Source organism: Oryzias melastigma, linkage group LG21 (assembly GCF_002922805.2).
Source record: "Oryzias melastigma strain HK-1 linkage group LG21, ASM292280v2, whole genome shotgun sequence".
Taxonomy (NCBI): Eukaryota; Metazoa; Chordata; class Actinopteri; order Beloniformes; family Adrianichthyidae; genus Oryzias; species Oryzias melastigma.
The window spans coordinates 23,550,808-23,574,089 of record NC_050532.1 but is presented as its reverse complement, the minus strand read 5'-3'; the positions used below and the strand labels follow the sequence as shown (position 1 = coordinate 23,574,089).

General features: G+C 36.4%; 1 protein-coding gene across 2 annotated transcripts in view; it reads left to right on the top strand.

Annotated features, from left to right (window-relative positions):
• Positions 1 to 22,337, top strand: part of ramp1 (receptor activity modifying protein 1) — a 70,082-nt gene extending 47,745 nt beyond the window's left edge. For both annotated transcript variants that reach the window (XM_024285947.2, XM_024285946.2), the window contains exon 3: positions 21,077 to 22,337. In XM_024285947.2, coding sequence (XP_024141715.1) covers positions 21,077 to 21,332 — 256 coding nt within the window. In that variant the 3' untranslated portion in view covers positions 21,333 to 22,337. The remainder of the gene's footprint in view (positions 1 to 21,076) is intronic.
• Positions 22,338 to 23,282: the final 945 nt, after the last annotated feature.

Below are 23,282 nucleotides of genomic sequence, written 5' to 3'. Positions count from 1 at the left end.
AATCCAAAAAAATTAAAATATGAAGACGTTTCTGTATGTCAGGGACAGAGATAAAATAATTTACATATAAAACAATTTTAAAAAGTCATTAGATGGATTCAGTAATTTTTCTTGAAAAAATCACTGTTGAACTTTGATAACTTTAAATATTATGGAAAAAATAACATAATAAAGAGAAAAAAGGGGGAAAAAAGGAGCAATTGTTGGGTGAAAATTTGACTTTTCATCTTGAAGCTTAAAACAAAATTGAAAAAAGCCCAAAATAAAGAATTGAAATGTCAAAAATGGATTTGCTGAGTAAAAAAAAGGTCACGTCTATACAGCAAACTGCATCTAACTCACAGAAGATGACATTTGAGTGTCTCTGAAGAACAATTTGTGTGCTCTTTTGCTTCCTCTCAGTGGAGCTTTACTGCATTAAGCCTGTTGGTTTCTCGTTTGTTTTTAAGTCCTAAAACACATTTTAACTCTTTAACACCGGAGGTGTCATCGATGACGCTTAAGCATAAAATTTTAACATAGCGTAACTTTAACAGTTGACACGATCAATGTAATTCCAGTAGATTCTGAAGGAGAAAAGCCGCTTTTCGATGAGCCGCTTTTCTCCTTCAGAATCTACTGGAATTACATTGATCGTGTTAACAGTTGAAAAATTACAGTAAATCAAAGAACATTAACACTGGAGCTCCAGTGTTAAAGGGTTATGTCACAGCATTTGTTGTTTTACGACTAACAAGCCAACTTTTATACCCGACGGTCTTAAAGTTTTCAAACTGCTTCATTTAAATCCATTCCATCCAACAAATTATCCACAAAACTATCAATTAAAAGCAATAATTAAAAAAAAGCTTCAAAAGTAAAGTTTTTTATGAGTTGGAAATGTATTTATTTCATCATTAAAAGTGTGTTTTGGGACAAATGGAGGAAACATCCAGACTGGTTTGCTCAATCAAAGTCTGTCTCGCTCAGTGACGGAGCTAATCATCAAACTGCTGTGTAGAAAATCCCAGAGCTCTGTTGTTTGCAATGCAAATGATACAAGATGCAAGCAAATGTCCTAATGACAGCTGTTAGGGTTTTTTATTTATTCAGTTTTCAAGCTGGAGTTTTTTATGAAAGATGTTTTTTTGCGCCGTTTCGGTGCATGCAGTGACTGCAGATTTGAAGATTCAGATGGAAAACGGCTGCGAGTGCGACTGGGCCTGAAAATGAGGGACTCGGCGAGCCGTTCAGATTTGCATCTCGGACGTCGGCGGCGGGTTGAAAGCACAAAGGAAGTTCTGCGGGCGTGAAGCTCCGCTGTAGCTCACGCAGAGCAACATCCATCAGAAAAGCAATCCTCCACCCCGTCCGGCACGCTCTGTGCTGCTACGTTTCATCAAAATGAGGATCTTCATGCTTTTCTGTCTCCATTTCAATTTTTGGGTGTGAAATTTTGCACAAAAAAGTTGTTTAGCTCTTTATGTAGTCGTGTGGAGCAACAAAAGTTTTCAAAGGACAATTTGTGTTCACTTTTATTCCTAAAAGTTTTAGGGAATTAATCCATTATATTTTTTTAAGCACTCTACAAAAAGGATAATTGTCTGGTACTTATGTGGATACATTCATTTATTTATAAAAAAAAAAAAAAAAAAAAAAAAAGGGGACAAAATCATGAGGAAAAAAATCCATCAAAATGTATAAAGATGTTTCGCGGACGAAACTCAAGATGTAATGTGTTGGTGCCTCAGGCAATACTATAAAAGGGTTGTTAAATCTTTAATAAAGGGGTTTTTTTGTGACTAAATGTCTGATTGTAGTTCACTTTCATAGACTTTTTTCAGTGTGTTGACTCTTAACTTCCTGAAAACTTCTCTGAAGCCAGTTTGGTGGATTTAACATCTGATTATTTTAGCAACTTATGGTTAATTTTACAAAAAAAAGACTATCTGAGGAAGCCGTATGATGAACATTTGTGGTCTTTTAGTGAGGGTTGTACATTGTCAGTCTGAAAGAGTCTCTAACGTCTCAGTTGGATCATTTTTTTGTTTATTTTAGGTTTTCCAGGTGGTCTTTTTGATAGTGATTATTCCGTTTTAGGCAAAATCAAAAAACATTTTCTGGGACATAGTTTCTGCAGGGCGACAGCAGTAAACTAGAGAAGTTGCAGTACCTACAATGATACTAGTGTGAATGCTCTTTGCTGAAAATGCTGAAGAACTTATATTTTAAAAATATCTTCTGAATGTGCTGAAAGTTCTGATACCAATGTTGCAAAAGTGTCAGAGTGAACAAAGAAGTTTAAGAATTACTTAAAGTAGCAAAAATTGTGTAAAATTTTAAAATGTATGAATAGTACAATCACAAATGTCCTGAATGTGATACATTTTTTGTACCAAACTTGCATAGGTTTCAAAGAATTTCTCAGTTCAATGGGGCTAAAAAAAAACTGCGTATCTTGTGTAAAATTATTTTTAAAAATCTAAATATATGAAGGCCAACAGTACATGCAGAAATGTCCTGAGCTTGCAGAATGTTCTGATACCTTATATTTCTGAAGTTTTAAGAGCACAAAGTTTTTAAAGCATTTCCCATTCATTTTCAATGGCACCAAAAAGTCACATACATTGCGTAAAATCTAAAAAAAAACGTAAAGAATACCAAAATTACAACCATGAATGTCTTGAACACTGTGCCATTTTGAAGCTTAAGCAAACTTGGTATCAAAACGTTCACTAAGGATTAAAAGAATTTAAAGAATTTCCCATTTATTTTCAACAGTGCTGAAAAATTGCATAAATTGCTTAAAATCCTAAATACAATAAAGAAAACAAAAAGTATAGGCAGTTATGGCCTGAACTAGGTTTATACTTTTAACATAAATTTCAAAAGTGCACAAAGTTTTTAAAGAATTTTAAGAATTTCCCATTCATTTTCAATGGGGCTGAAAAAAAATTACACAAATTGCGTAAAATCTTAAAAACTGTAAAATATATCAATAGCAAAAGTACAAGCAGTAATATCCTGAACGAGGTGAACATTTTGATTTAGAGATTGCTGAAATTCTTCAAACTGTGAGTTTTTCCATGACAAAACGTTTAGAAAGAAGCAGGAGAATCACTATAGTTTGATTTTTTGTATCTTTGTGTTTGTTTGTACTTTAATATATATTTGGAAATTATCTAAATAACATGTTCAATTGTCCATCTGTAAAAATAAAAAACATCTTGTGTGCATTTTAGAAATGCTAAAAAAATGTACAAATTCATAATATCAAAGGGTGAACAGTACATTAAAATCCTTTGAAGATGTACAACATGTAAAGCTGTTTTAGTTTTAATGTTTTGTTTCTAGAACACGTTTGTTCTGGAGTTGCTCACTTCTCCTCATCCGCCATGTCCAGCAGTCGAACCACCATAATTGCTGATGTGCTGCATGAAGCTGGAGGTCTGCAGAGGTTCAGGGTGTGAGAAATCGCTGCGAATCAATAAAGAAAAAGGTCTCTGCTTTAATGGTAGAATCAGAGACCAGTTAGATCAAATGTTAGGTCTGCAGGCAGACATGAAAAATGGAGCCTTTAAGCCCAGGAGAAGAGCATGAGTTTATATCATTGAACATTTGCAAAGTTAAGTGCCCCCTGATGACAAAGCATCTGCTCTCCTAGTCTAATTCAGGTCCCAGTGGTGTGAGCCCTAATGGCTTAAGTGCTGGTTAAGCAGGCGGACTGGAGGGTTCCTCCTCATTCAGTAGTTTCCGTTCATTATGTCGTCCTGCTGACTGTGATGATGAAGGTGCAGCTTAAGCGGCTGAATACCTTTTTTATTTTTGCATTGAACACAATACAAAAAATTACAAGAATTCATTTTTTTTGGGGTAAATAGTAAAAGATGAATCATCTTATGGTTTAGTCCAGGAGTCTGCAACCTGCAGCTCCAGAGCCACATGTGTATCTCTCCATGGTAGCTCTCTGGTTGAAAAAGAAAAAAAAATAATGGTAAATATTTAAAGTAAAAATTGCTTAATTAACATCATTTATATTTACACTTTCAGCATTCTTTGTTTCAAAACGTTCAGCTTGTTCAGGGCATGTATTTTTGGTATATATAATCTTTATAGTTATTGAAATATTGAACAAAACAATAAGAAATGTATTTTATCAATTATTATTTATCTATTATTATATTTATTATTTATTATTATTATGATTATTTATTTATTATTATTTATATTATTTAACTCTTTATCAAATTTCTGTTTAAGTAGATTAGCAACAAGCCTTTAAAAATATTCATGGGCTATGTTTTCATATTTTATAGTAGTTTAAAAAATTTGGAGTTTAGTCTAGTATTTTAGAAATATGCTAACATTTTTGGCTAATATGTCATCTACTGGGATTTTTAGAAAAATTTAGAGTGTAGCTTCTATTTTAGCAACAGGCTAACATTTTTGGCTAATTTATTATCTACTGAGGTTTTTTAGAAAATAATAGAGTTTAGCTTCTATTTTAGCAACAGGCTAACTCTTTTTTTTTTTTTTTTTTACTAATTCAGTTTTCTGAGGAATTTTAGGCTATATTGGAGTTTAGCTCGTAATTAAGCAACAAGCTCGCTTTTTGGCCAATCTGGCATCCACTAAGGTAGAAGGTAAAAACGTAAAAAATAAAAAAACATTTTGAGAGATTCTTTTTACATTTTTTGCTTTTGTTCGTTACAAAAAATAGACACAATTCATATTTATTAAAAAAAGAAGGTAATGAACGTAAATCCAAATTTTACTAAAAGCTAAAGTAAGACTATACGCCTCCTTCTGGGTTTTGAACAGTAGAAAACAAGCCCAAATGGCTCTTTTACTGTTAAAGGTTGCCTTCTCCTGGCTTAGTCACAACTGGCAAAATGGGCAAACTTATCCAGAGAACGCAGGTGGCCCGCATGACATAAGGTTGTGGACCCCTCAGTGACCTCGAAGATTAAAATGTTCATGCACATTGTTTTTCTAGGTGCAACAGCATCACCTGTACGTTAAAACTGTGCGTATCTTACATTATCCTTACAAATACCTAATGCTTCGATACTCTTTGTAGGTTTATGATTCTAAATGAGCCCTTAAAGTGTAAATGTGTCTTTTTGTGGCCCTGCAACACACTGACAAACCATCCAGGAAGTAAGACATCTTTGACCAACAGTAGCTAGGATAGGCTCCAGCATCCCCTGAGATCCTAAATAGATCCTAAATAAAAAAAAAAAACAGATGGATGAATAAGAGTGACATGGCTGTTCATGAACAAGGGTTTGAGTGAGGTAAGCAGCAGTGTGTTAGCATAAACACATTATATGAGAACCTGGTGTTGATGCAGGCTGTTCTCCACAGAAATAAGTGCTGCATCCCTCCAAGTAATGAGATGACTCCCTTGTCTGCTTTGCATTTGAGGATAAAGTCAAGCTTGTTAAAGTTGGCTCCAACTTCAGGTTGTCTGTGCCAGAAAACAAACCTGTTCACAATTTACATGCTGGGCATGTAATTATGACAATATTGCTTTTAAAGTCCCAAAGATGCTGATATAAGTTGAATAAAGGAGACTCGGAAAGGCATAAATATTGCAAAGAAGACAGGACTGTGAGGAGATTCAAGAATTTTTATTCACAATTGAGAAGAGATTTTTCATCATTTTGAAGAGTAAAACCAGATTTCCTCATTTTACTAATGCATCTCTTCATTTAAAGTGTTGTTTACCTCTACACTGACATGAGCCGTTACTAAATCAATACCCACGCTTATGATAAATGATTTTCTGTGGTTAGATTCTGGGAAAACCTCCTCATTTAAAGAGCAGCTCATCAGTATTTTTGCTGCAGCTTCTGTGTAAAAACGTCTGTTTTCCCTTGAATTGGATGAAGGATTTTTACTTCATCTGTAATGCGACTGCGTCGCTGTCTAACATATCAGACATGACTAACATTTACAAGGTCACAGATTATCCCATGAATGCATTCTAATTGATTTATAAATGTTAGCCGCTGGGCTTGCAGATGCGTGAATAAACATCTTTGCTTTTGAAGTGAAGCTGCAGCGACTGCCGTACGACCAAAGAGCTCTCAGAAAACCTTTACAGTGGATCTGCAGAGACTTTATTAGCTTAAGATGTTTGTTTATGCGGTAGAAAAAATGCAGATTTGAACACAATAGTCCCAATTTGTTAAACCAGCTGGGATTGTTCATCCTTTTTCTGCAAAAGATTAACAGAAGATTTTACTAGGAATTTGTTTTAACATCAACTAAAGGAAGTAACAGAAATACCAGTAACACATTGTGCTTTTTAATGCACTTTAGAGTGTATTCAGATTGAAATAATCATTTGGTACTTACAGAATCCACTTCATTTGGTCCAGATCGAGTCTGTATTCAGACTCCTGTCAAACTTGTTTCAAACTAAAGCTTGGAATTACGAACTAGCAACACGGTCTCAGTAAAATGCGTACATATTCCACGACTTTGCACTCTGAAATACCGTGTATAATATACGCCAAACACGGTTTTTGCGTGCATATGATACGCAATGGTAGAGAATAGGTTGCGCCGGCGTACAATATACACGACTGTTTAGGTTTCATTTTGATCACGTGGTCAGAAATCCTCCGGCTCTTTTCTAAATGACGTCGTTCCCGGTTAAGGTTAGGATTACGGTTATGGTTAGGGTTAGAAAAGCAAATTGTTCGTTTGTGGGGCTGTCTGTGATGCTCACGCCTCCACCAGGGGACGTGTCAAATGTGGAAAACACATTTTAACACGTTTAGGACCGCGTGTATTACATTCACGCAAAAACCGGTTTTGGCGTACATTATACACGGTATTTCCCAAAACGTGGCATTTGTACGCATTTTACTGAGACTGGGCTGGAACTAGAGGTAAGTAACTGTGTAATTGTTTTGTCATTTGTGTAGTTCTGCCTGCCTCTGGTTAGCAGTGAAATGCAGCAGATGGAAAATGCGACATCTTGGGACAGAAACACACAGAATTCCAGCTGGAGAAAAGGATGCAGATGTGGTTCAGCTCTGAAATTTCAGGCCCTTTTGGGCTCTCGTTTCAACTCATCAGCCCCGTTTTGTCTCTGCATCACATAAACAAAAAAAGGCACATGAATAATAGTTCATGTCATTAATACTGATCTGCTAGGAGGAGTAATAAAAAGTTTGTTATTTTTCTTCTTCTGTCGTTCCGTCTCTCATGAGCGGCTCTGCATCTCATTCCACAGACATGAGGGAACTTTTTTGACAGATCCAGTTTGATCCGTTCTGATGCTGAATGATCAACCGCCCTCCACTCCATCTTCACGGATGCAGCAGCAGACATCCATCGTTTGGAGACTCACTTAGAAGAGACACACGTAGATCAAGAGATTGAAGAAGCTCGATTTACCACTGGATACGTCTCTGATTGGAAAGTGGTCCAACCGTGGAAGTGGAGATGGTAGTTAGACGCTTCAGGTTGACGTCATCCAAATGGAGGACTCAGGCTGTACCTAAGGGTTGAATCACAACTGCCCTAAAGGGTAAATTTAGGGATAAAAATGGTTTATTACAAAAAACCCAATTACATTGCCCGTTTGTGACATAAATATTAGTTCAACGACATACTGACTGACATTTGGTTCCACGTACAGCAGGTTTATTCGTTCAGACAGCTAAAAGTCCACAAAGCTAAATCAGGGTCAGTCACAGGTATGGGATCAACCAAGAAGAGAGTATATAGTCCAGATGAAGGTCAGGGCAGGCAATCAGAGAATAAGCCGAGTCAGAAACAGAAAATCAGGTCCAGAATGAAACGCTCGGTAATGCAGGTAGAGTGGCACAAACAATACTTCGCACTGAGTCAGGCTCTGAGGACTGCTTGAGTGTTCTATGAGTGATTGGCAAGAGAGTCAGCTGAGCGGCATCTGGGGAGTGTGCGCTGGGGTTGATGGGAGATGTAGTACTCCGGAGATGACTCCCGCCAGTGACCAGAGGGGGAGACAGCTCTGAAGTTGTGTCCAAATTCCCCCCTACTCACTATGTAGTGTGTTTGCCATTTTTAGTGCTGTCCGAATCTACTAATTCAAAGTCGAGTGCACTGGAAATTTCCCAGAAGTCGTTGCGAAAAATTAGTGTACATTGATGGTCACTAGATTAGTGGATATCGACCACAATGCACTGCAGTTGAACAAATTAAAACAAAAAAAAAACGTGTTTAAATGTAATATTTGAATAAACCAACCACATTTTCACCATAAGAACACATTAGAGTCATAAATAAATGTCGCAAAATGTTCGTTTTTATTCATTTTTTTCCCTTCGTGAAATCGGTGACGTCATAGAAAAACGAAAGAAAAAGTAGTGAGCATCGTGTCCAATTATCTTTAAAATCCAGGGCATCTGGAAACCTATAAACCTTTTCCTCACAAAATATGTTTTTACTAGGGCTGTCAATGTTAACACATTAATGATTAATCAAAAAAATGAATGCGTTGAAATGTATCAACACAAATTAATTACACCTCTCAAAGAAACGTCTTCAGCTTCGTGTTGGACGATCAGGATTCCACGGTGTGTGTTAATTTCTGATAATGCACACTTCGTTAGGTATTATCCTATTTATACTATATAGTCAATTGCAAAAGAAAAAAAAAATGTTAAACCATATTTTTTTAGTACCTTATTCTTATTTTTCTGGTTTAGATCGCTTTTTCACAAAAAGCGGGCTATTTGATCCATGGTCTGACACGACAACATGTCGCTGGGCCTTGACTGCAGCAAGAAAAGAAAGCGATATAAATGCTGATCATCATGATAGGTTAAATAAAGCATCAGTTCAGAGAGAAATTTCACCTCTTATTGCTTGTTTTTGTCCAGAAGATGAAGACAAGTTTGTTTTAAAGAATCCAGCGTAGTGATATAGAACAATTGAGCTATATGACTGGAACTTCCTTTATCTATATGTTTATTTGTTTTTTAAAGGTTTGCAGCATAGACATATATTGTGCATCCACACCCAGCAGCCAATCAGAATTGAGTATTCACTTGGACCATGGTTCAAGTTCATTTAAAGTGCAGAAACAGTTTCTTATGCCAGTATCTTTGCATTCTTGGAGTAATTCTGCAGACATAAAAGTCTTTAGAGTTCTGCTTATATTACTGCTGATGTGTTTTGTGCTCACAAATTACACTTTTGAGATATCTGGGTAAACACTTTATGAGTTTAAAAAATCAGGCAATAGAAATGAAGGAAAACATTTCTCTTTGGCCTGTTTTTGTTCAAAAGCTCAATATTTTCATCTAAAATTTACCTGGTAAAACACTGCAATTTAATCGTGATAAATTATAATCCAAAAATGTAATTAATCTGATTAATGCTTTGATTGACAGCACTACTTTTTACATACTTCCATAATTATCTTAATCTAGGAGAAAACTACATCAAAAATTGATGTCCTTGATTAATACAAACATTTAGATGCCCAAATCATTTCCTTCCATGCTCCTATTTAGTCCAGATTTCCATATTTATGCTCATATACAAGGTTTTATGTGTCTTTTCTAAGAATGACAGACCTTGAGGAGGACTGCTGTAGATAATATTTCTCAAACTGTGTAGAGAAAAACTACTGAGAAGACGTTGGAAGAAAAGTGTCTAATATACATCCTACGAACGGGTTCAAAGGGGGTTTTGATATCAGTCGCCTCCGCTCGGCTGCATGAGCACGCCCGAGGACCGCGGCGCAGATCACAACAGCTGATCAGAAACGCTCGTCTGTTTACTCCCGTAAATCCGTGGAAGCGCGTCAGGAACCCGAGGAAATGTATGGAGAGGAGTCTTTGATGGAGCGTCCCAGTTGAGTTCAACACGATTTAAACGCTGCTCCTCGTGAACTCGTTAAAGAAAGTTGTGGTTTGTAGTGAGTAAAATAAATACTTTTTATTGGTAGATCATCTTTAAACACTTACTTTATAGTTAGTAAATGTAAAATTATGGTTATAATCTGTGGAATTCTCCCGGTGAAGTTACTGATGAGTGAGAAAAGGCCAAAAACAAATATAAATTGTAGTGTACAGTTTTAGAAGAGATTATCCAAAAATCTCTGACATTTTACTAGTATCACCTTGAAGTATAAATATGTTGAAAATAGTGTATTTTAAACCACCCAGTGTGAACTCTACCCATCTGTGTCTGGGATAGGCTCCAGCAACACCACGGTCATGAACGGGATGAGAAAGGTTTATTAAATGGAAGGATGTTTTCTTTTATTTTGAAAAACAAAACTTTTTTTAAACAAAGAAAATACAAAAAAACAAATTAATGTACAAACTCATGGTTGGGCTGCTATAGTTTTTGTTATTTTACTTTTCATTTTTTGGTACTTAGTGAAACCAAATGAAGTTGTTTTGCAACATGTTGTCATCAAGATATTGAAATAAAATGTTTTTATTCAACTTCAAGACCTTGAATAATCTAGAATTTTCATGTTTTTTTAATTTTTTTTCCCTGCAGTTTTAGAAATGCTTCATTGAAAAATAAATTAAAACAAAAATTTTAGGTTTACCTTTCATTTATACTTGTGTTATTTATATTTCATACAGTTCTGCTGACATAGCATGCAACAATTCATATTTCTACTCAAAGATCAACAATTTCTTTTTTATTTTTAACTAATAAGCATATTTGAGCCCAGTTACACCAAATTAATGAGCTACAGATTGTGATTTTGGAAACTATTCATGCAATATTGTGGTTTGAAGTTGTTAAGTTTGAAAGAATGTACTTTTATGAGTTTTGATACTCTATGTGATGCAAGAAATTATGTTTTGACCCCTCCCGAATGGAACTATAATTATACATTGCATCTGTCAAACCAACTGAGACCAATTTGATGCATAGACTGGAGCACATATTAATTTTAATCAGATTAATTCCTAGTAACTGCTTATAACATGTTGATATCACTGAGCCAACAAAGAAAAGAGCCATGTACGAATTCCTTCAATAGTCACTACATTCTGCACTATATAGTGCGTTCGCCTTGAAATTCCAATATCAAGTGCGCTAGAAACTTCCCAGAAGTCTTTGCAGAAGTCTAACAACAAGTGTTCATCGATGCTCATTAGAATCCCGAATATAGACCATAATGCATTGCGTTCGTACAATTTTTACAGGAAAAAAATGTTTAAATGTAAATCTTTTTAATAAACCGTCAATGTTTTCATCATCAGAACACAGTTGAGTCATAAATAGACGTCATAGAACGCTCGTATTGATTAGATATTCACTTCCTGCAATCGTTGACGAGATAAAAAAAAAATCTGTTTTTAAACTAGTACTTTAGGCGATCTGTATAAAAGATTTAATTCATTTTCTAATTTTGGTAGCTGATACAATTCATCGTCGATATTGGTTCATCTTGAACAATTTGAAAATCTTTAGCCAAAACTTCCACCAGTGTGACTCAGAGATGAATACCTGGTACTATTTAGTAAAGGTGAAATTTTCCAGATTATTTTTTATTCTTGCAAGAAAATCAGGTATAAATTAAATATGTGTACAAACAAGTAAACAAGAATTGATGTCAATTCCATTCACATTTTAGTTTTATGAAGTTTTTGTTTTTCCATATCAAAATAATCCAGAATTAGAACGTTCTACCAAACTGTATGATCATGTATTTGCAAAATTCAGTGTTTCCACACATTGGACTGTAATGATGTTGATCAACATCACACTGTAATGTTTTTATGTAATGGACAAATAAAACTACAATGTCTCAATCCAGGTATTATCGTCCAAGATCGATCATCGATTTATATAATTTTGAAACAATTTTGTAATAGTAAAGATCAATTCCATTAATAACTTCATTAATAATTCTCAGACGAATCAATCTGGTTGGATCATAGGAATATTAATCCATTAAGTCGATTCAACGTTTCAGTCAAAATAATCCTATAATATGTTTGATGTGGGATGCTACAAACAGCTTGAAGTCTGTGGTGTGGTTTCGTATTCATATTTATTTTTAAATCTCAGGTCTGTAATTAGGAACCCCCTGCTGAATTTCTGGTGTCAGAAATGAACCAGAGTCTGTCTGGGTTCCTCAATCCCTTTAGTCCTCCTCTGACTTTCAGGATTTAATGACTGGATAGTCTGAGCTTCTTCAAAGAGCTTGTTGGAAATGTGGGTTCACCTGATGCATAAATAGATTTCTAGGCCAGAAGCACATCAGGTTTGCTGACACTGATCCGTGCACAGGATGCAAGTCCTCGAACTCGCAGTCCAGACATGCAGCAGAGTAAGGAGTCTGAAAACAGTCTGCAAGACTAATTGTCTTCTTTGAACTCATAATTCCTTTAATGTTTTTGTCCCCAATAGTTAAAAATAACTTTATTTTCTGTGGGATGGTTGGAGGGTGTTTCGGTCAGGAAGTCATGCAGGGCTGCATTTTTTCACACGGATTTAACTTTCAAAGCCGGCCCAGATGAATCCAGCGAGCTAAATAGTGCTGAAAGTTAGTTAAGCTTCCCTCTCTGCAGAGCAGTGTGATTAAACGGCTGATGACTCGGTGATTATAAACGGATGTCTGTATGTTTTCTCGGCTCTAATGAGTGAATAACATCCAGCATCGCCTGGATTTCTGAACGCCCGAAGCCTCGACGCATCTTTGATAGAATTAGGACAAGGATCTTCATATTCTTGATTAGCCCGCCATGATGGAAGCACTGAGTCGTGATAGAACACGGAGCAGTTTGTATTCTTCGTCTCACAGGAAAAAACAGCAATTATCTAGTAATTGTCCCAAAATTGTTATTAGTCCTGGGATTATTTGAAGATTGAGATGTTTGTGTTTTTATTCTATCATGTTTTTTGAGAGCCAAAACAGTCTAATTATCTTAAATAATGTCCTAAATATATTCCCAAACTAGACGATGCTTATTTTATCTGATCTGGTTGATCAAAATCATGCTGTTTGGGTGTTTTTGCACCAGCAGCACACATCTAAGTGCAATTATTCTAATTTGATTCAAGATAACATCTGTAGATTCTATAAGAAATTAAGAAAATCAATTTAAGCATAAAAAAAATAGATAAAATGATTAAAAGGAAAAAAAAAATCTGGATTTGAAAGAAAAAATACAATTTAGAGTAAAGTACTGGTGTACTTAGACGTCCTTGGGTTAACCTATAAGATAAGCATATCCGGATCAGCCATGACGCCGCGGGTGGTTGGTTTTCTCCACAATATTACAGCTGCAACTAGAGAAGTAATCCTTTCAGTCAGGAATACTTCCTACCCATCGAGTCTCACGTATCTTGAAGCCTCAGATCAAACCTCGTCCCACTAGAGCAGCTGAACCTGACCTGGTCACAAACCTGATTCGCTTCAGGTGAATTTAACTTTATTGATCGCATGTTTGTTCGTGTTTGTAAATCAGTGGTGCCCACTCTCACAGATATCCTGTTTTCACATCATCTGGTAGCAGAGAATTATTCCTCTTTGGTTGTTGAACCTTAATAGTCCAGAGCCTTTTTTGCTCTAATAATTTACATTCAAAACTGTTTTTTGTGATTGTTTTAAAATTGTTGATGTCCATCTTTTTAGTCTAACACAGCTTCTTTTTTACTGATTTTTTTTTTTTTCATTTTATTACACAAATTATACCTGGAAGTGGACAAAATACTTACTTTCTATTCATTTACAATGAAACTGGGATCAAATGGCTTTGCTTTACATCAGATCAAAAGTGTACATACAAAATAAAAATGAGTAAATCCAAAAGGAAAACAACAACAATGTCCGAATGATGGAAAATTGTGTAAAAAAAAAAAGCGAGAAAATATTGGAGAATCTCCACAAAAGTAAGTCATCAAACTGGGCCACAGAAAGACAGAAGTACCGCTGAAAGCGTCCATCATTCAACTGCAGCTCCAGCAATAGATCTGAACCGTATTGTACCGGGAGAATCTCTGAATGATCTCATGAACCCAGACATGAAGACAAAATTACTGATGCTTTAATTAAATAAAGCATGATCTCTCAACATCATCTTTGTCTTTCATATATTGTAGTTAGATAAATGGTCAATGCTTCTATGAGGCTTTTGATAGTAGCACGCATCAGAAGCTTCTCGTTTATGGACACATTTTTATGAAAAGTTAAATTGGCAGACATCTAATTCTCAAATGTTATGGGGCAGAATACATTTAGATTTCAAGTTCTGCAGTAACATTTTGATTGAATAAATGATTCCAACTAGAAGATGTGCAGAGTCGGAATAGGTATATCTGCACACACATTTGCAAAATAAAGATCAGCTCAAACTCCATCCGTTCACATCATAACACCGATATGAAGCTGGCACAGAGGGCGAGAGGAAAGTGTGGAAAATCCGAGCTGAGAAAAAAGAAACTGTGACAACTGTGTGTGTGCATGGGCGTGCAGACACACACACACAACTTTGTCTAAGTGCCAAAATTGACCCAAAAAGATATAGGAAAGCAATCCAACCTTCAAACTTCACAAAGTGTTTTAGCACTTTTGCTCCTATGCAGACAGAAAATGACTCACGCAGGCCATGGGGGGGTTGTGTGTGATTGGTGGGGGTGCTGGGAGTTAGCTCAACAACAAAGTACAAATAAAGAGAACAGTTCATTTGATGTGCTCGCTGGTGACAGCTCAGCCTGGTTCTTTCTTTTTTGGATTTCCTTGGTTGGAGATGGAGGAATCTGCTCCTTTCTTCTTTTTGGGGATGGAGGGAGGGATTTCTCCCACAAACCCTCAATGCTGGGTGCCAGTAATGAAGATCTGCTTCTATTTGACAGCTTGGAAAACTGTCAGGACAGTTTCCACATCCAGCCACCCTTTTATTTATTTTTTGACTGGCTTTTTTTTTGGTTCTGATCCAGGCTGTATGGGAGCTTAAAACCATTCCAGCTGTTGCATGATCCCATCATCTGAAACAATTTCATCAATCTTAAATTACATTAAAAATATTGATTTTAATTTCTTTAGTCATACTTTTGAAGATATCTTCTACAGATAATGAACAGATTGGTTGAAGAAGCTAGAAGCACCTCTTTTACCCTGGTCAAAGCTTTGCATGACAAATTCATGGAAATCTTTAAATGATGACTTTTCTATTGGTTTATCTCCATAGCAACCATTTTATATTTTGGTCGCCTGGGGTTGACAAATAAGTCTATATAATTTTTAGAAGAATCATCAAAAGTAAATTTTGGGATTTCCTAGACAACTGAGGTTTTTACAATATTCCAATAAAGGTTGCGCGCAACAGCGCAACATCAATTTTGCTAGCTTGCCATGCTAACACCATTTAAATTCTACAAAGTTTATTTCCTGCTATTTTTACCAAGTAGCTTCCCAATGATGCTGGAGGAGTTAGGAGGTGATGGATCAAAATCTCTATGAGAAGTTGCAGTGATTTTTTTTTTTTTTTTGAGCTTTTAAAACGTCAGCATCTTTCCAAGGTCAAAAGTCAATAAAACTTTGGCAGTGGTTCTAGACCTTGTCTTGTGGCATATATGTGTGAAATTTAATGAAAATTGCTCAACCAAAAGTATTTTTTTTCCCATATTGTGAAAATCGGCAAATTTCACACTTTGCCACAAAATTGGGGGGGGGGGTTGTATGTCTAAATTTCATCTTCACCTGGTACTAGGTGCGCTCAACATTTTGGTGAGTTTTGGAGTATGTGGTTTTGGTGAAATTTTCACTCAAGAAGTAAGAAAGAAAAATTGAATTCCTACTTTTTTTTACCGTTTTCTCGTGATGATGAGATCCACTATCTCATTATCACAAGACACCGATAACGAGATAGCATCCCTCTCTCCCTTTCTCGTGCTGAGACGCTGACAGTTGGACCATTTTAAGTCCCTTATTTTTTTGGGTTTACAACAAAAACAGCAGAAAAAAACACTCCACAGAAGTTGTCCTTTAGTCTATTATTTTGTTTATTAGTGGATCTACGCTTCGCCTCTTACACCAGCGTCTCGCCCTTTTTTCCCCTAAAACCCCTCGACGACAGGTTTAATAACAGAACCAATGGCTTACGAGCGTCTCTGTGTTCACTGAACACTGGACATTAGCAAACCCAAACAGTCCAACTCAGCACTCTATTTTTCTACGATCTGTAGCACAACAAAGCAGTTTGTCAGAGAAAATGTCAAACACAAATATATTCATAAATTAAAAATTGATAAATTCTTCTGATGTTCGACAGGCAGAGACACTCGTCTGTTCTGGGTTCTGTCATTTAACATGTTTGCTCAGGAGGTGAGTTTGTTTATGAGATGGAATTGACGCATTTGAGGAGCGTAGCTCCATTAAGAAAATAGACTTAAAAAAACAACTTTTGCTTCCTTTACTGTTGTTGGTATAAGCTGTAGGTGTTGGTTATGGGCTTCAATAACTAACAAAAACAGATTAGGTCTCGGCATCTTAGTGCAGGAAAGGAAGAGAGTCGCCCTAAAGTATATTCTTCATTATCTCGTGACCATGAGAAAACAACTTTCTTTTTCTCGTGATAATGAGACAGTGGCTCTCATTATCACGTGAAAACGGTAAGAAAAAAAGTAGGGTAGGCTGTTTTCTGCTTCCATACAGGATCGCTTCAAGACATAATAAATGTGTGTTAGGGTGCATACATTTTTATAAAGCTACTTTACTGATCTTTTTTTTTTTTTTTTTTACAGTATGTGGTTCTAAAATGATCTTAGCTCTGTCGGTCATGGCTCATTGTTCCAGCTCATCCATGCGGTTTCTGAGGATTAACTTTGACATTTCCTGGGTTCTTCTTGATGGGGTTGAGGTGTGACTTTGACCTCATTGTTGCCCTCCAAAGTCTTTGAGTTTTTGACACAGAAATAATTGGTAGAAGTTGAGGATTTCTTTTGTTGGCTTTATCCTGGCTCTACTTCCAGTGCGGTAAAGGTAATGTGTGAATCTGTCAAAACAACACATCTCTTTATCCAAACTTTAATGTTCTAAAATCAGTATGACTTTTCTATTCCTCCTGTTAAGACATTTTAGAAAAGGCAGCAAAACCTCGACATGCAAAATGTAATGCGGTGCAGAAAAGACTGTTGTTCACCTTTTCTCCGCCCGCTGTCAGACCTGTGTGTCACTCAGAACATGACTTCTTCAGTCAGCAGAGCTTTTCTTTGTGTTACTTTTATTTATTCATGGTCCAGACTTTACTTATTCACGTCGTACTCTTCGGTAAACAGACCAACCTACCTGGGAACATCATGCTCCTGCCCCGTGCTGCTGCTTTTGCCTTGTTTTTTTTTAAATGAGTGTATTCATTGTTTCCATGTGTCATCACGCCATTTTTTGGTTTCTTGAAAAACTGCATTTTTTTTCTCAACATGTCCTTTAACTCTTAGTCACAACTAATGGGGGCAGCCATAGTGCAGAGGTAGAGCGGTCAACCTCAGATTGGAAGATCACTGGTTTGGTTCCCGCCTTGCCCACCCAGGTCTCAAAATGTCTTTGGGTGAGAGATTGAACCTCTCATTGCTCCTGGTGGTTTTAGGTTGGCACCAGTGTTTGGCAGTGGAGCCGACATCACTGTGTGAATAGAACTGTAATTGTAAAGCACCCTGGGTGCCTTCTAAGAAGGTAGTAAAGCGCTATTCAAGTAAGGGCTGTCTGCGTCCTGTTAAAAAATGGGGAAACCTAATTGGGGCATGCAGATGGTCCGCAGGAAATATTAAGATCGTAGAGTTCTCGGTGGCCCATTGAGCCAAAATGTGCATTTACAATTTTTTTATGTGCATGCTGTGGCTAATAGGTTGTACCAAACACCTGTTCAACAGCTATAACGTAACAGCGGATGACGTTTCAATGAGAAGTCTATGCTGACACACGTGGACCAGAAGTTTGGGCTTTCATGTCCTGTCCGGTCATGGACTCTATCGCAAATCAGGTCAATTCATCATGCATGAAAGTTTAACTTGTTGGACTGATTCGTGCTTAATTGTGGCACTTTGACCAATCACAGACTCAGGTTTGGTAGAGACAAAGTGGGTGGGGTTTGATTAAAAACACGGAAGTATTACGATCATGAAGGAGAACTGAATGATTGTGGTTTGAGCCCAGTTGGACTAATATGACACTAAGATGGACATATATAGGAACAGAGCTGTGAAAGCAGATTTGCAATCATCCAAACATTTTTAGAATGTGAAAGTTACAATATGGTTGTATTTCACTTTGACAAAAAATAAAGCTGCCCAAAAATATGGTTTAAAAGGTTAGTGGGACAAAGAAAAAAACTCAAATTTGTCAGTGAATTTGTGTTTTAAGGTCATGTTTTGTCACACACTTGCTCCCTGATGAGGAGCTTTATCCAACATGAGTCCAACAGCTTGATGAATTGCATGTGAACACTAACACAGTGGAAGCTGTGCGCTGTCGGGTTGAATTTGATCCCAGCCTCCATCGTGGGGTGAACCAGCAACCAGCCGCAACTCTCTTGCAAAGTGTCTCGGCTTCGACCCCGCGGTGCCCTCTCACAGTCACTTACTCTGAAGCTCGGCGCTCATTAGACCGGCAGCAGGACCCGGGATCTTCTCTCCTACACAAGTGATTTGCAAATCTTCAAAGAAGCAGCAGAGGAACACACCCAGATGGGCCGAGCCTTGTTGTTCTGGTGCCAAACAGCCCTGAGCTGTTTACAGCTTGAAACCTTCCACAAAGAAAGACCTTGTGCTGGAGAGCATCATCAAACGTCTTTTATTAGACTGTGAGATCAGAAACCACTGCCGGAGCAGATATATTTCACTAAACGGGCGCGATGTGGCGGTGGATTACATGTAACGTGACGGGAGTCACAGAATATCATGTAGTGGGGATTATCCCGCGGGGTTTGCCGTACTCGCACGTATGCAGAGCCGGTTTGATGGTCTGCAGCTTCGGTCTCTGAGGTCTCATTAAGGAAATTTCCAGCAGCACACAGATGTTTCCAGCAAAGACTTTTTTACATGCTGAGGCGGCATTTAAAGACTGAGACGAAATATTTTTCTGTAGTAAAAAAACACATTAAAAAGTATGGAAAACATTTCCTAAAACTGTTGTTTTTATTTTATGCAATTACTCTCCTCAAACCCCAAATCAGGAGTTGGAGGGTTCAACAGTTTATCTGCAAAATGTCAGACCAACAAGAGTGTAAATGAAAATAAAATGACTGTAGAAGTCCAAAGACCAAGATGCACCATATTAATTTTTTTTTAAAAAGACACGTTGATCCAGACAAATAAAGAGAGATATCCAGAATGTTTTATGTTTAACTGTTTTAGACGATTTTTAAAGGTCCACTCCATTGAAAATTGTGCTTTTTTAGATGTTCTTGTGGGATTTTCTCTTGACAGAGGACAATTATCAAGAAAATTAAGTTAAAAATGGAATTTCTGGTTATTTCTTTATTCAAATTGTTGGGAATTGGTAGAGGATGAACAATGCCTTTGGGGGAAAAACTCTAGCAGTGACATAGGTGCTACAGTCGAAGCTCCACAGCTTCCTGGTCCGCTCCATTTTATCCATGGATAGATCCATATTAGGTTGGGAGGTGTGAACAGAGGGGTCTCAGCAACGGGGAGAGAAAAGAGGGAGTGGGGTTGCCCATAAGTCGGAGGCAAATTTCAATTAACTGCAAAAATGACAGGGTATTTTTTGGTTTATTTTGGCTATAAACGGAACAATCACATTTAAAATATCTCTGGGAGCTACAAATCAAAAGATGATTGGATAGGGACTTAAATAACTTCTAAAGAATGTTTCAACATCAAAACAGAAAGTCAAAATTAATCTAAAACGTTAATCTCATATTTTTTAAAAGTGAAGGCAAAAAAAAATCCATGTTTTATGGTTTCATGAAGTGCTGTTCATAAGTAAAAATTAGACAAAAGCACTTTTTTTTCAGCTTTGATTATCATGATCCAGTGCTTCGGTTTTGTCATGCTCCGTTTTCCTCATCAGTCTCACCATGTTCACGTTGATCATCCACAGCTGTCTTCATTTAGTTAATCAACCTCAGAGTATGTAAGTGTCTGGTTTCAGTTTCGTCTGGTTATCTGCTCTGTTCTGTTACGTCATGGTTTGTTCGCCTGGTTTTGTTGCGTTTGAGTTTCTGCCACCGTGTCCTGTCTCCTGCATTTGGGTCCTACACCACCATCCATGACATTGACTAAATTACAAAGAAAAATTGTTTGAGTTTAGCAGTTACAGGGGATTCTTAGAAACTTTTAAAGACTGTTTTAACATCGAAACAGAAAAATGTATTTGAAGAGGGAAAAAAAAAAAAGTTTCCAAATTTTTTTGTGTGTAAATGTTCCTTTTTGAATCATGAAGTCCTTTTATTGTAACTTAAAATTTGACTAAAGCCACATTTTCTGCTTCAATTGAATAAAAAACATGCCAAAAAAGCTGAATGCTTTAAATTTAACAGTTTTTGATTGTCTTAATGTCAAGAATGTTTGACATTAAAACAGAAACATTTAATTAATCTAAAGCATGCATTTCTTATATCTTGGAAAGAGAGGGCAAAATGACTTTTTTTTATTTGTATGTACATTTTCTATTTTTGGATCATGAAGTGCTTTTCATATTACTTCATTTAATAGAGCTAAATTTTCAGCTTCTATTGGACAAAAAAGTCTTAAAAAAATGTATATTTTGAATTTAAGAGTTTTAGGTAATTCCTTATAACTTCTCCAGAATGTTTAACATTTAAACAGAAAAGTGTAATTGATCTAAAGTAATCATCTATTATATTTTTAAAAAGTGAAAAGTCTTTTTTTTCCCCTCTTTTTTTTGGATTATAAAGTGCTTTTTTTTATTTAAAATTTGACTAAACATAACATGAACATAAAAATGTAATTGATCTAGAGCATGTATCTATAAATTTGAGAGCAAAGAAATGATTTTTTTTCTCTTTTTTGTGTAAATATATCTCTTTGGATAATGAAGTGCTTTTTATATGTATATTAAAACCATTTTTGACAAAGAAAATTAAAACTAAATAAATGTCTCATCTGTTGTGTCTTTGTCTTCCACATGCAGACTCTACAGCGATCTGACAAACTGCACATACGTTGTGGCTCAGGGAATGAACTGCTACTGGCCCAACCGCATGGTGGACGAGTTCTTCATCCAAGTCCACCGATACTACTTCCACAACTGCTCGCTGTCGGGGCGACTTCTCAAAGACCCTCCGAACCGCATCCTGGGTCCCTTCATCGTGGTACCCATCCTGGTGACCCTGCTCATGACGGCCCTGGTGGTGTGGAGGAGCAAGCGCAGCGAGGGGATCGTTTAAGGGACACACCGGAGACAAAGGTTTTCATCTTCAGCGACCAAAGGATCTCTTCTTCTGAGCTACGGAGGAATTATTTACTATTTAAAGGACGTGGAGGAGCTGATTGACACTGAAACACGTCCTGAGTTCATCCAAATCTCATTTATGTTGATGATCTAAACCAGACTCTGATGGAAAAGGAAAAAGTGACTGACAAACTGGACTAAATGGTTTTATGTTACAAACTTTTACAGTAAAAGGGATAAACAATGCAACCGAACAGATACTCAGACCTTTGATTTATACACGTGATACTGAAAAATAGACATTTGATTCTGTTGTGAAGTCATGCAGATGGATCAGGTCCCAGGCTGAAACCACACACACATAACAAACATTTCAGCTACAAAGAAGTCAAAAAGCTGCACAACCCTGTTGAGAATTGCCATCGATCAAAGCACATTTAGTGTGTAAAACAACTTCTAATGATGTAGGATGGATCTATTCGCTGTAGTGGAGCGTTCAATTTATATTTTTGAGATCTTTTTTTTCCCTTTTCAGATTGATTGACCTGCAACCTGCCTGGCAACAAACCACACTTGAAATGCACCCACACGCTGCACGTTGTGCCAAAAGGCCTCAGATGATGTTTGTTGTGAAACGTTGGACTTGGCGGCGTGACTCGGTGAAGAGTTGAATAAAATGTCTGGATAATGTGTTCAAGTAAAGCTTCAAAACTGCAGCTTCTTGTGTGAAAAATTGGCTTTCATTCATTGTTTCGCATTCATTTTTACTAGGGGTGTGTGTTTTGTGATACCATATGTATCGCGATACATGTCACGATTTATCCAAGACTTTACCAGAACAAAATTTCACTTATTTTTCCTTCACTCGTTCTTTTCTGAGCAAAAGCTTCACAATCCATGTTTTTATATGATACTGGCAGCAACGTGGCACAGAATTTCGGTTCTGTACCCATCCCAAGACAAAACCAAGTAAAACTATGTCGCATAAGAACAAAAACTACGAAGTTGGTGTTATTCTGGTTGCGGTGTTGGAAAGAAAATTAGTGTTGTGTAAGTGGAGAACAAAAGTAAGACGCTGAAGAACGCTCATATATAATTAAATATCATCTTGTCATCATTTTGAATTGATATAAGTATCGCCAAATTAAATATTGTGATTTATTGCCGAATTGATTTTTCCCAAAACCCCTAATTGTTACATGATTTAATCATGTTTTACAGTAGAAAACGTGCAGCTTCTCATCAAGGTTGAGTAATATTTTATAGAAGTAATATAAAACACTGCAGAATTAAAGTATCAAGGCGATTGCCTATAATCAGCTTAAAGTCCCTGTAAAATAAAAAAGAAATGAAGTGTGTGGTCATGTGAACCATTGGTAGGTCCATATTACACACACTGTAAAAATATGTTGCCTAAAAATAGGAAAAGACCAATAATTTTAAGAAGAAAACCATTAGAAAATAGTAAAAATAAGTGTTCATGCAACAGATAATTTTTAATAAACAAGATTTTTTATAATCAGAAATCAAAATAAACAAGGAGCTCCAAACAAGCATTAAAAACGTAAAAACTAAACTTAAAAAATCTTGAATGTTGTAGCGCCCAAAAGAAATCATTTATTATTCCAAGCGAATGTCTTATATTTTTTGAGTTATTATGTTACTAATTGTTTTTTATTTTGATTACAGTGACGAAAAGTTTGTCATAAGTGGATTGACTCATTTTAGAACAAAATGTAAACAAAAATGATAACACAACCTTAGTCACATTTAACATCTAAAACTATCACTTTTACTTAGAACATAAATCAAAATTTTTGCTTTTAAAATAATGAAAAACATTAAAATAATGTCCTTTAAAATTAAACCAAAAATTGAGATGCAGTTTGAGTTTTTTCGAGTCTTAAATCAAGTTTTTCTTTTTTCAAGAGTACAAAGGATTTTG